This window comes from Fusarium falciforme, chromosome 5, assembly GCF_026873545.1.
Source record: "Fusarium falciforme chromosome 5, complete sequence".
In the NCBI taxonomy this organism is placed as follows: Eukaryota; Fungi; Ascomycota; class Sordariomycetes; order Hypocreales; family Nectriaceae; genus Fusarium; species Fusarium falciforme.
The window spans coordinates 2,588,059-2,600,114 of NC_070548.1; the positions used below are offsets into that span (position 1 = coordinate 2,588,059).

The 12,056-nt window shown below is 53.7% G+C and overlaps 3 protein-coding genes across 3 annotated transcripts; 2 read left to right on the forward strand and 1 right to left on the reverse strand.

Moving 5' to 3' along the window:
• Positions 1-2,643: 2,643 nt before the first annotated feature.
• On the forward strand, positions 2,644-4,839 carry NCS54_00700900 (Uds1 domain-containing protein; the record flags this gene model as incomplete). Its single annotated transcript, XM_053152447.1, has 3 exons — positions 2,644-2,724; positions 2,795-3,104; positions 3,155-4,839. 3 exons carry the CDS (start codon positions 2,644-2,646, stop codon positions 4,837-4,839), a joined length of 2,076 nt encoding a protein of 691 aa, XP_053008422.1.
• A 1,927-nt stretch (positions 4,840-6,766) lies between these two features.
• On the reverse strand, positions 6,767-10,030 carry NCS54_00701000 (PXA domain-containing protein; the record flags this gene model as incomplete). The annotated part of the gene is made up of 1 exon (XM_053152448.1): positions 6,767-10,030. One exon carries the CDS (start codon positions 10,028-10,030, stop codon positions 6,767-6,769), a length of 3,264 nt encoding a protein of 1,087 aa, XP_053008423.1.
• Positions 10,031-11,120: 1,090 nt separating this feature from the next.
• NCS54_00701100 (PC4 domain-containing protein) lies at positions 11,121-11,687 on the forward strand (the record flags this gene model as incomplete). The annotated part of the gene is made up of 3 exons (XM_053152449.1): positions 11,121-11,267; positions 11,326-11,430; positions 11,484-11,687. The coding sequence occupies 3 exons, from the start codon at positions 11,121-11,123 to the stop codon at positions 11,685-11,687; spliced, it is 456 nt and encodes a 151-aa protein (XP_053008424.1).
• Between the last annotated feature and the right edge of the window lie 369 nt (positions 11,688-12,056).

The following is a 12,056-nucleotide window of genomic DNA, read 5'->3' on the forward strand; positions in this document are numbered from 1 at the left end:
CCGGATGAGAAAACGCACGGGATGATGCAAGGGACCCATGCGAGCTGCGGTAAAGCACGGATGACTTGGGTGACTGAAAAGCAAGGTTAATAGAGACAAAGAGGTAAGCTGTATGTAGGTGAGCAGGTGAGGGGAAAGCCACCGTGCTTGAAGATGCGACACCACGTTGCAACAGAGATGTGGTCAATAGATGTGACAAGTGATGTCTCTGCCCAAAGAAGATTGCAAATGCACATGAAACAACATTTTCGTCCCCTTCAGGAGAGGGCTTCGGAGATGGCTACCGAGAAAGAAGCTGTGCCGCGCTCAGATCTTAATAGCCAAGCCGCAAAGGGCCGGGAGTGTGGCACCCCGTCGGGTAGATGGACGTGTCGAGTATGGCTCGTTCCAGAAGAAATGTTTTTCACCGGGGAGCTGAACCAGAAGAAGGGTCTAATCTGGACTCCTGTTTCAAGCTGGAGCCTGTCTGGGCCTGGCCGGCTTACGGAAGCAGCCCTGCGACGCTGACAGGTTGGTGATGGGGGTTGAGACAGTGGTCAAGGAAGGAATAAGAAACGAAAGCAAACTTGAAGCTGGATGACGTCAAAATAATGAGGGGTCAATAAAGCAGCTGTAATAAGCATTTACATCACCAAGGTTGTGTTTGCATGCAATCTCTCAACTTGATACCGGATTTTGAAAGCTCATCCGAAGGTGCCACCGCCCTTGGTCCTTGAAAAATGTCGGGTCCCTCGTGTTGCGGCGACGCGATGTTAGTCTGGGTAGGCTTGGCGACCCTTGATCGCCATTCGTCGATCAAACTGAGGTTTGACTTTGACTTTGATCTGCCTCTCGCGTGTAAATGGCCCGACGGCGCGGGATCGCCGCGCTCCACGCGAGATAGAGGTGTCGTGAATGTGCTTTGACAAAGGGAGAGCAAGAAGAGCGGCAGGTGATGACTTTGTTGATTCGCATATGCATGTTTTCGATATCTTGAGACATGAAAGACGTGATATTTTGACTGCATTGCAGGTGTTGTTGGGTTGGACGAGTGGGGTAGGTTGGCTCGTGACAGGTTTGAACTGCACAGGCGGCAGCTCATCAGCCAAAGGGTTTCCGCGTATGTAGATTCGGGGCACAGAAGCTGTAAGCGAGGGTGTAAGATACGGCATATAGCGCAGCCTACATAGAACATCCGTGCTGGCGGATTCAGGTCCAGTCGATCTTGGTGCCTTCTGGTGGTGTTGAGCGCGCTGAGGGAGGGCCGAGCTTCGACTTTGGCGGAGGCTGAAATCGAGGGTTGATCCAAGGAGAAGGCACCTGCAGAGCTCATTGGTCAATCGCAACGGGTTCGACCAGTTGTCTCCGAGGGAATACGACATGGGAGAAGCAAAGATCTCAGGCGAAGCAACCCAATGGAACAGATCGGCGTTGGCTGTGTCTCCCGCTTTGTCCTCTCCTTCCAGATTTGACTGGCCATGAAACGTACCTTCCGCCGCTGCTTCCCGTGAGAGTCAGCTGGAGCTTCAAGGCATAGAAAATTTGCTAGACCTGAGGCATCGGCTTGACTTTCCCATCTCCTGTCAATGCCAAAATGCTTCGACTCCTTTTTTTCTTGTTCATCTTCCATCAGAGATCAGCAGCACCGCACGAGCCATGGCTTCTCGTTTCTTTAACGACGATGATTGATGGGAAGTTTTGCACGATAATTCAGCCCTCGCCCATGAGCAACCAGCGTGCCAAGAGAGTCCGGCTCAACTGGCCCCTGTCTCAAGCAACGGCGAGCCCAAGGGGCCCCTGATCATCGAGCGTCATGGTGGAGCGGGCTACCCCTGCCTCGGCGTCGGTAGCGCGGCGGGCCCTGGCTCCATCGAGCCCCCCGGTCGGTTCCAGGGGCACCTGAGCCACAAGGGACGGACAGAGAGGTGTGATTGAGCAGACGGCCGACGAGGCGTTGAATGGCGGCCGTTGGCAACCTCCTGGTCTGTTCTTTTGCACTACCCAAAGACCTTCTGAGTTCTGACAGGCCTAGTCCATCCATTCCCTTTTCTGCCTCGACCCCGACCCTGGGTCCTCCAGGTGGCGCTTTGCTGCCACTTGCAGCCACGAGTCTCGGGCCCGTCAACACCAACACCCCCCTGGCTTCTCCCGCGTCCCCAGACCTCTCTGCGCTCTTGTCTCAGGCCGGTGTACCAAAGCTTCTCGATGCTTTTTGCCTCCGGGGCGTGACACCATCTGGCGGGGCTCTTGGGTCCATGGCCGTGGCTAGGGGGCCCGATATCCCATCACGGTCATCAGCAAGGGGCGGATGACTGAGAAACGGCCTGGTAGTCTCCGGTGACTGCGTGCCTGGGCAGATGTAAGCGAAGGAACCCAACTCAGAGCGCGCCATCTTGGCATTAAGCCGTCGTCTGGGGTTGACATCCACACTTAGATTTGTTATATACCGTCAATGCCAGAGTCGACGTTGCACTCTGGTCCTGCCTGCCTGCCAGCCTCCTCGAACCCGAAACACTCCAACCCTACCGTGTGCCTGTTTGACCTATGCTATAGCTCGCCGCCCTAACACCGACGGCAGTGTCATCTGAAGCCGGCGCCATCAATCTCTGACACTGACCTACTTCCTCTTCTGGCTACCCGAGCAAACAGGATTGTTTCGACACAATGGCTCACATTGCCAAGTGCATCGTCGATATCGACGCCAACCATATAACTAAGCCAACGTCGCAGCCTGCAAACGAGCTGGTATGACCCCAATTCTCTTCCCATCCAAACCTCTTGCCCTGGCCCAGACTTACCTGTGCCATCTTTTCAGAAAACATCCCCCCAGCCCGAGAAGCCCTTCACCTGGAGAATGCAGCAACCCGAGCCATCCAGGAAGTATCAGCTCTTCCCCAAGGAGAGGCGATTGCCCATCCTCAACAGTGGCAAGAACCCGGAATCTGAGAAGGCTGCCCCGGCTCCCGCCGCCCCTTCAGGCTCGACGAACGAAAAAGCAGAGAAACAATCGGTTCCCAATAGCTTCAAGAAGAGACTCAACCAGGCCAGCTTGGTCCGACGCCGTAAGATCAGTGTACCCGAGATTGGACCTATGACAACTGTTCAAGAGCTTTCAATGGACTCACGTACGCACACTCAGTATATATTTCGAGATTGGAAACTGACTCGATTGCAGCAACCATTCCTGGTCGCCCGCCGTTTCACGAGCGCTCTATTAGTGCTCCAGGCAACTCAAGCAGGAAGCACCAACTTACGGATACCTTCCTCTATATCTCTAGCGATGATGAAGGCCCTGATCCTCGCGAGGAGAAAGAGTCTCGCCATCCCATGCCTCAAGGCTCGATCCCCATCTCGCTCAAGCATCTTGCCCCATTGGTCATCCCCAAGTCTGATGCACACTCGCCCCTACTCCGACGCCAGCAATCTCTCAACTGCTTCCCCACGAGGAATGATTCGCTCAGAACTGGCCGTAACAATGTGTCGCCCAGAAGCCGAACTCCTTACACTCCCGCTTCCTCAATGCCCGATCTCACAACTCCCAAATCAGCATCGACCAATGGAGCTTCTACTGGAGCGCTACCAACTCCAGTTTCGGCACCGATAACCGAATCCCGACCTGCGTCCCCCAAGCCTGCAGAGGGTCGTTTCACTCCTACTTTGACGGCTGAACCGAGCAGCGTCTTTCGGGGTCACCGACGGGGCGGCTCTGAATCATCGAGCATGACGGACCGAGGTCGCCCACGAAAGAGGCCCGACTTGCGCACTAACAACGGACCAATTATCCAGAGGACAGAGTCCAAGAGGAGCAAGAGCTCTGAGAAGAAGGCTTTTGAGAAGCTCCCCACTGGTGTGAAACAAGCGGACGCCACACAGCAGCTCGAACAATCGGAGCTTGCTTTGCTTCAGAAGCAAGCCTTTGCTCAAGTGGGGCGATTCGAGGTGCTCAAGTCGACAGACGTTGAGGCGCTATCAAAGGAACTTCGTCACTTGGATGAGAGAACCGAGTACCTCCGTCGTACCTACAATGCTCTCCGTGTAGGCCGCCGAAACCTCCACTCGCGTATCTGCCAGTATCTGCGCTCTCCTCGCGTAGCCAAGTTTAGCCACGACTCGATGCTGAAGCAAGAGGAGGCGCTTGCCGAGCTGGATGCTTCTATTGACGACTGGGTCAACAAGCTAGAGCAAGCAGAGAACCGACGCACTCGTGTTCGCCAAAAGCTTCTTGAGCACGTTGCTGCAGCTGCTTGTCTCCCTGTCGGCGGATTGCCCATGACACCCGAGCCACAGCAGCAACAGGCACCAAGCAGCACCCCCTCTTCAGGTGTCGGTAACATCTCAACACCCCCACGAAGCCCTTCCAAGGACACTTTCACATCTCCTCACAGCACAAGCAGCCCACACAACTCGCCCTCGCCCCAACGCGTTGTGGCTCAAGTCCCAAGCACCATCCTGGAGCAGCCTGTCATTGAGGAGGCAGAGACACAGGAGGAGGAGCCCGAGGAGCGCCCAACAGCCATGGCATCTTTGAAGCGATCCGACGTTGAGAGCATTCGAATCTATGCCGGAGACGACGTTTACGCTCTCCTGGCTGATGTTGAGAACGAAATCACTCTGATGAGCAAGCAAGCCAGCGAACCCCCATCGGCAGTCGACATGATGGAGACCAAACGGATCGCACTCCATCGTCAACGAAGCCACGAGATGCTCAATGGCTTGTCTATTGATAACTATGCCATGAAGCGAAGGGATATCTCTGAGCCTCGAGCAGTCTCTCCCTTGGCATCACCCCCAACGACCCGCGAAAGCGAGCCTGCTGAAGACGACATTCCCCTTCTCACGAATACTGTCTACAAGCCTTGATGGCTCAACACAAACCCAACACCTTTAATCACTTCATCGTTCAGCACCACTTTACTATGAATTACGGCCGACCCCATACAATCCTTTGATACCCCCAGCATATTTCTCGACTCTTTCTTAGCATCATCATTACTCATATTATTATCAAGCCTTTTATTTATTGCCTCTTAACGAGACCACCACGGCTGCAACAGCATGTTAGACATCTCATATAACATCATGTACTATCATTGGGCGGTGTTGGCAGGTTTTCTCTGCGTTTCTTCTACACTTTTTTTTTTTTCTATGTTGGTTGGTGATTGGCGCATCACATTAAGCCCTGTATCTCTACTATCTACTCTGGGACTCTAGATCCCTTGTCTAATCATATATTACTCAGAACATTACTTGTCAACTTTCAAATCCTTTCCATTGTGACTGTATGTCGTATTTGACTTGGTATTCGCGTCGCACCATGATGTTAGTATGCTGTCTCCTAGGCTGAATATGGTTGAAGGGGGAAAGGCCCCATGTTCCAAGCACAGTCTACCGTGGTGTCACCAGCCGGGATGTATATCAAGGTTGAGAAATACGGATACGGGCAAGGATAAGGGTGTCTATCGGACGCGTCAATCCCTGAGGGTTGTTAGATGGTAGGGGTTAAGGATTGATAGCCTTGCCCGAGTTTGGATGCGTTGTAAACAAAAGAAGGTTATCACGTTGAAAGGAAGGAGACGTAATCTAGAACAAGTGAGGAAGATCAGGGGCACACTAGGAAGCCAATAGGTGGAGGTTTTTTTCCACATTGTCTTGGATAGAATACATGTAGGACTTGGCTTCTGGGCAAGGGAGATAGTGTCTGGATGTCAATTGCATGACTTCAAGACGTCGAGATTCTTGATCATCGGATTGTGGGAGAGACCGGCAAGCAAGACCTTGTCCACCGGATAAAGAGACCAAGCGTTCTTCGCCTGTTGATGGGCACACATTGAGTAAGCCACGAGCCTCCATCCCCAGGCTGTCAAGAACATGGCTCCCGCTTCCTGGTAGATGATCAACCCTTGCTCCCGCTTCCATCCCCTCCCCTAGTCTAGCGTTCATCCCAAGACTGGACGAAAAAAGAATGATGATTCTCCCACGTGCAGCCCATGGCTAGTAAACGGTCAACCGTCGATAATCGTACGACGGCTTTTGGTCCCCCCCTTTCCCATGCGTTTACTTTTCTTTTTGGTTGTTGCGTGGGTCCCGGACGGCGCGGAGATTGAGGAGGACCGTGGGCCTGACAAGGGGAACGGATGGGGGCGATCTACCACCACCGGCCGGCGAAAGAGTTGCTTTTTTGTCCGGGTGGGTTATGGGGGAGCAAAGTGTAACTCAGACGGGGAGGATTGTTTACTCTTTTGTGAGGAGAGATGACGTGTACGGAATCGAATTGTCCGCGCAGAGGCCATTGATTGCTTGCTGCACATTCGCGGGTATGTATGGTAGAGTATCCGTAGAATGTGACAAGACGTCTCTAGTCTATAACCCTCCCCTGAGCGGTGGTTCGGACGATGGATGGATGCTTCGGGCGGTGCTTCGGGCGTAAGATCATGTCCGTCTTGGTCTTGGTGAATATAAGCGTCTTTTTACGCGTCTTCCTTCGTTCCGGTATTAATAAAAGCGAGCGAGGCCATCAAGGCTCCCATCTCGACATATCTACTATACATGATCCTCTTCCTCTTCTTCTAGTGCAGTTTGCAACAACATTTGAAAACCCATCTGCTCCGTTGCCGTTGCCGGAGTTGCCCTTCTGTGTGATTGATGTTCACCCCCTCCCAAAGTCGTACAAGAAAAACACAAAAAAGCAAGCCTTTCCCTTCCTTGGATCTCGGCAAGAAACCCTCGAATACACCAAACACCAGGTCATGTTTCTTTCCCATCACATTACGTATTACTCGCGCAGAAATCAGTGTGTCACAATTCGCACAACTTGTAGGATCAGCCCAAAGAGCAGTCCCCGAGCCACCTCTTCGATCTGTAGACAGTCAAACACTCGGCCGAGTGCCTCGCCTGTCGCAGCCTGACCCATCACGCCCATCAGCGCAGCTGGCAGGCCGCTCTGGATGAGCAGACGACGGGCCTTGACTCGGAGCTTCTCCTTCTCGTCTGCTGTAAGTTCCGCAGGCCAGGCGGCAAGCTCTTGTTCTGTCGGCATCATGTTCTCCCGGATCTTGCGCAGCTGGTGAGCCAGACCCGCGTCCGATGTGTTTGCGTCGATGACGGACTTTTGGATCAGCGACTGGACCGTCAAGAGGGACGGGTTGCCGGGGCGAAGCAAGAATGACTTGGCTGCCGTCAGCAGGGTGCGTCGGATGTTCCATGCCGAAGACAGCGTGTACATCTCATTGATGACGGCAAATAGCAGCTCAACTGCAACCCGTGTCTCAGGCTCTGAGAGTTGGGCATACTGCCTGGCAGGCTTCAGAGATAACCTCTTGCCTCCCGAGACAGACGGAGGAGGTGTCGGGATCTGCTGTGAGCCCTTGCGTCCGTGCTGCTGGTTCAGGATGCTATCGTTCATCTTGTCTTGCATATCACCGTTGCCTTCGGGCGATCCATAGTCGTCCGCGATCTGATCAGGTGGAGGTGGCAGCTTCGTAAAGTCGAGACTGGCTGATGAAGGAGATCGTAGCTGTGCAAGGCTCGGCGCACGGCTATGCTCCCGACTAGGACGAGCACTTGCTGATGCCGACCCGGTCTCCTTACGGTCTGCTCGGCTCATGCGTAGCTCTGGATCCGACTCACTCTGCGACTGGTAGCTAGGACGACGCTCCATGGGGGGCATCTTTCCAGGCTGCGTGGATACAACTGACGACCGCTGGCTGTCCATGCTGTCTCGTGCCGAGCGAGCTGGAGATCGCATACCATCGATTCGAGTCGGAGGTGTCGAGATGGAGAGTCTGCTTGAGTGGCTCGTCAAATCTACAGACTGGCTCGTAGTCTTCCTGCTGAGGCCCGGAAAGTTGCCAAAAACTCCTGTAACGCCTCCAACCAAGGTCTTGCCTCCCTCCATGGCACCCTTGGGCGCCGTTGTGAGCACGTCCAGCATGCCCTTGCCCATTGACTCCCACCCGAAGCCAGACTTGGATTCACTGTGTGTATGCCCCTTAGACTTTTCCAGAAATCGCTTCATGCCTTCACTCTCGGCCAGACTTTGGTACCAACAGGCATCTCGGAGATACCTCTCCAGCTCGCCACGGAGTGACTCGCGAGTGTGGACTTTCCAGTCTGGTAGGTCCTTGTGAAGCTCGGTGAAAGCCGTGGCGCCCGAGATGTTGGCAATCCGCCTCAAGATTTCATGCAAAGTCTCGAAATCATTATACCTTCGTACAATCATCCATCCAGCATAGCCAGCCACGGATGGCTCGACTTGGACCCAGTAGTCCCAGGTAGGCTTGGTACGGATACGACTCTTGTCGCCCGTGGCATCATCGTGCAGGGTGATGGATGCATTATGGAGGGTAAGAGGCGCTTTCTTAGGCGGCTCATCTTCTTCGTTGTCTTGGCCCGGAGGCACAATCTGGTCAAAGCTCGTGAAGCGGGTTCCCTCTGATCCCTTAGGAGATGATTCAGGGCTCGAGGAGTCCATGGGTGATCGTGGCGTAATCGGAGTCGGGGCAATATCGCTCTTGGTAGAAAAGCCCTCGGTTGACGTTGCCGATGGGAGAGACCTTTCGCCATACGCTGTAGACCTGGGAGATTGTTCACCCGTGGTGGATAGTCTCTTGTTGGCGTTTGATGTTGTGCTGGATCCCTTCACAGAATTGACCGACTCGCGCTTTCGTCTTGCGTCTTCCTCAGCAATCATTTGGTTCATGCGCTTCATTTCTTCCATGGCGTCATCCATTTCCTCCTCTGCCTTGCTCAGCTTCTTCTTGTGACCAAGGGGCTCCTTTCTTCGAGCTCTTTCGTTCTCGAGTGAGCTGCGTCCCGGCTTTGCGATACCGACGTTTCCGACATTGCCGTCTAAATCCGCAAACACATTCGTGGCAGCGGTCGCCTCAGGGCCACGCTGCATGCCAACATCAATGGCCTGGTTCAAGTCAGGTTCGCCGGCTTCGAGGAGATACACAATCCATCCGTTGATCCAATCAGCTTGGCTACATGTTTGTAGCGTCTTCTCAAGAACCGAGTTCGCAAGAATCTCACGCAAGAAAACACGGGCAGGATCGCAGTTGTATGCGTTACGATCGAGAAAGCCAAGCAAGTCTTCCGCCACCATCTTGAACTTGGCCGCCTGCTGGCGCTGGTTTAGAAGATTGGCTAGGTGGCAGTCGGGATTGGCGGCAAGGTAGTTGTAGACGGCGTCGGCCGCTGTCATGCTGCTGTCGGGGGGCAGTTCGGCAAAGGCGGATGCGAGCTCGGACATGAATACGATGATGATCGATGACGAGTTGGTGAGGAGGTCGAGGAATGCGTCTGCGGGTCTCTTACGGCTCAGGTGATTAGAGACGGCGAGAAGATACGAGGTGAGCGTCTTGCGACAGGCCAGAGGGAATGAATGGTCAGCCGGAATGATCGGGCTGTACCACCATTTGACGTAGTCCCTAATAACGGCGTCGACGAGTCCTCCAAGGGCTTCCCGAGTCTCAGGGCGGAACTCGTCAAAGTTTTTGATAGCTGTCTCTTCATCGTCGCTGCTGTCCTCGGCCTTCTCCTCTGTCTTGTTGTTTCTGGATTCTAGCAGCCGTTCGATAACGTCGATGCCTCGTTCTCCTCGGACTGCTCTAGAGACTTCTGGATTTCGAGCTTCCCAAGAGATGAAGCCCACGACACCGCCGAATGCGCCGATAAGAACGAGGCCCAGTCGTCCCATGGTCAGGTATGTGAAGGCAGCGAAGCCGACTGCTACACCAGCAAGGGAACCAGGAGTCGCAGTAGCTAGAAAGTGGAGGACCTTGGCGACAGGTGTCTCTTCATCGGAAGGGCATGTTGCGTCGGCGGTCGTATTATTCATTGTCGTCTCGGGCTTCTCAGGGGTCGTATCATCGTTTGTTGATTGTGTCTCTTTGACGGAACCATTGACCAGCTTGTCCGTCAGCACTGGCTTCTCGATTTGTTGAGTTGAAGCTGGTGAGCCATTCAGCTCTTCGCCCTTGAGCTCTGGCGAAGCCGGGCGGTTGGCACCTTGCTGATGCGCATCTTGGTCGGGGATTGAAGTTGAATTCATCGGGAAGGGGAAGCTGTTTTTTTGATGCTTCTTGCGCAAGGGATGGGGGGTAGCTTTCCCTAGTGAACAACCGTAGCGAAACCGTCTGGGGAGATCGTCACCATAGCAATAGAAATAGCAGGAGTTGAAGGGCGAAGGTGACGATGAGGTGACGGAATGCGAAAGGCAATGGAAGGTTGGTGTAGGATCGAAAAAGCGCCTGGAACGCTCGGGGAATGTATCACTTGGTGTCTCGTCTGGAGTGGGAGGTTGTGTCGCGTGTCCTACGATTTGCTCGGCCGGGCAGGGCTACCACGAAGGTTTCAAATTGCCAAGGATTGGAATTGCTTGTCTTTGTCTGTCAGGGGTCGAGGCCCGTAAAACCCCCTAAAAGCCCCTGGGCCCCCTGCTACTGTCAGCGGCTTGTTCGCTGCTGGCGCTGTCGGCGTCAATGATGGGGGTTGCAACTGCCACTAAAAACGGCACACAGCATGGGGCTGTTGAGGGCTAACGCAGCCCCTGATCGATTGATGGACCCCTCCACATGCGAATACGGCATCCAAGGATGGATGGATCCCTTCATCTGGCCAATCTTTGTGAGGAGCTGACTGTGTTGTTTCGTTTAATTAGCCGTGCTGCACGAGCAGGGCTCACCTTGGTAATCGACGATCTGAATTTTCTTTGCTCTGCCTCTTTCATGTGCTTCTTTCGTTTGCCATGTCAGCTGATGAGACTGACGCCCTCAAGCCCGCTGTCGGCATGGATTAGAAAGATGGAATGTATGAATATTTTCACATGAAACAAGAATGGAATGCAGACAGCTCCCTCGCTTCGAATGATTTAATAGCCTCTGATTGGCTGGCGACAGTTCCGCAAGCAAAGGTGTTAATTAAACAAGTCGAGTCACGTGGGTTGGTGTCGCATTAACTCCCCGCGTATCAGACGCGTCCCGCAAAGAGTTGACAATTCAACATCAGCTCAACCTCGACATCAAATCCATCTGTCACAACCGTTCTCTCGCCGTCTCCTTATTGGGACTCGGGTCGCGATCCTCATTCTAGCCTTCTGGTTCATCGTTTAGCGCACACGACCTATCGCGACTCTTATCAAAATGGCCCGCATGGCGACCAAGAAGCGCGCCGCTGAATCTGACTCGAGCGACGCCGAAGTTGCCCCCAAGGCAGTCAAGAGGACGAAGAGCTCTGGATCCGGCCCAGCTCCAGACGGCAAGGATGACGAAGGTCATCCATACTGGGAGGTACGCGCATACGCCTTCTGCGCGGATACTCGTTGAGTCGCTAACGCGAACTCTTCAGCTCTCCAACAAGCGCCGGATTGGCGTCTCTCAGTTCAAGAAGATGAGCTTCATCAACATCCGAGAATATTACGACAAGGATGGCAAGACTCTTCCCGGTAAGAAGGTGAGTTGCTGAAACTTCACAATGTGGGGCGCATGCTAATCAACGAATGCCAGGGTATCTCCCTTTCTGTTGAGCAGTACAATGCCCTCGTCAAGGCCATTCCAGCCATCAATGCCGCCCTTCGCGCACAAGGCGAGAAGGTTGAGGAGCCCGAGGATGAGGCCGAGAGCGCTCTCGTGCCTGTGTCGAAGCCCAAGAAGGAGAGGAAGAGATCTCCCAAGGCCAACATCGAGGCAACCAGTGATGAAGAGGAATGATGTCGTGTTGATTGGGGTTATACCAGTGAGGAGAGTATTGCATCGATACATCGGGTCTGGAGTCAGGCGTTTTCGGCCGGAAGCCGGATGAGTATGGTTTTGTGAAGAAAGTGCTACCAAGCTTCATGTGAAAGAAGATACGAGTTAATTCTATCGGGGAGTCAATTATAGTGGACAGCAAACCCATAAAGGCAAAGCTTTGACAGTCTCTTGTGAAGTTGTGTGCAGTTGGCTGGTGGGATTTGATCTTGGTGGGATTTGATCTGGTTGCGTAGATTCGATGTGGCACATGGAACATGGGAGAACTCTTGGCACCATGTCAGTGCACTCTCCCTCCCACTCCTCATACTGAAAACCCGTAGCTGTCAC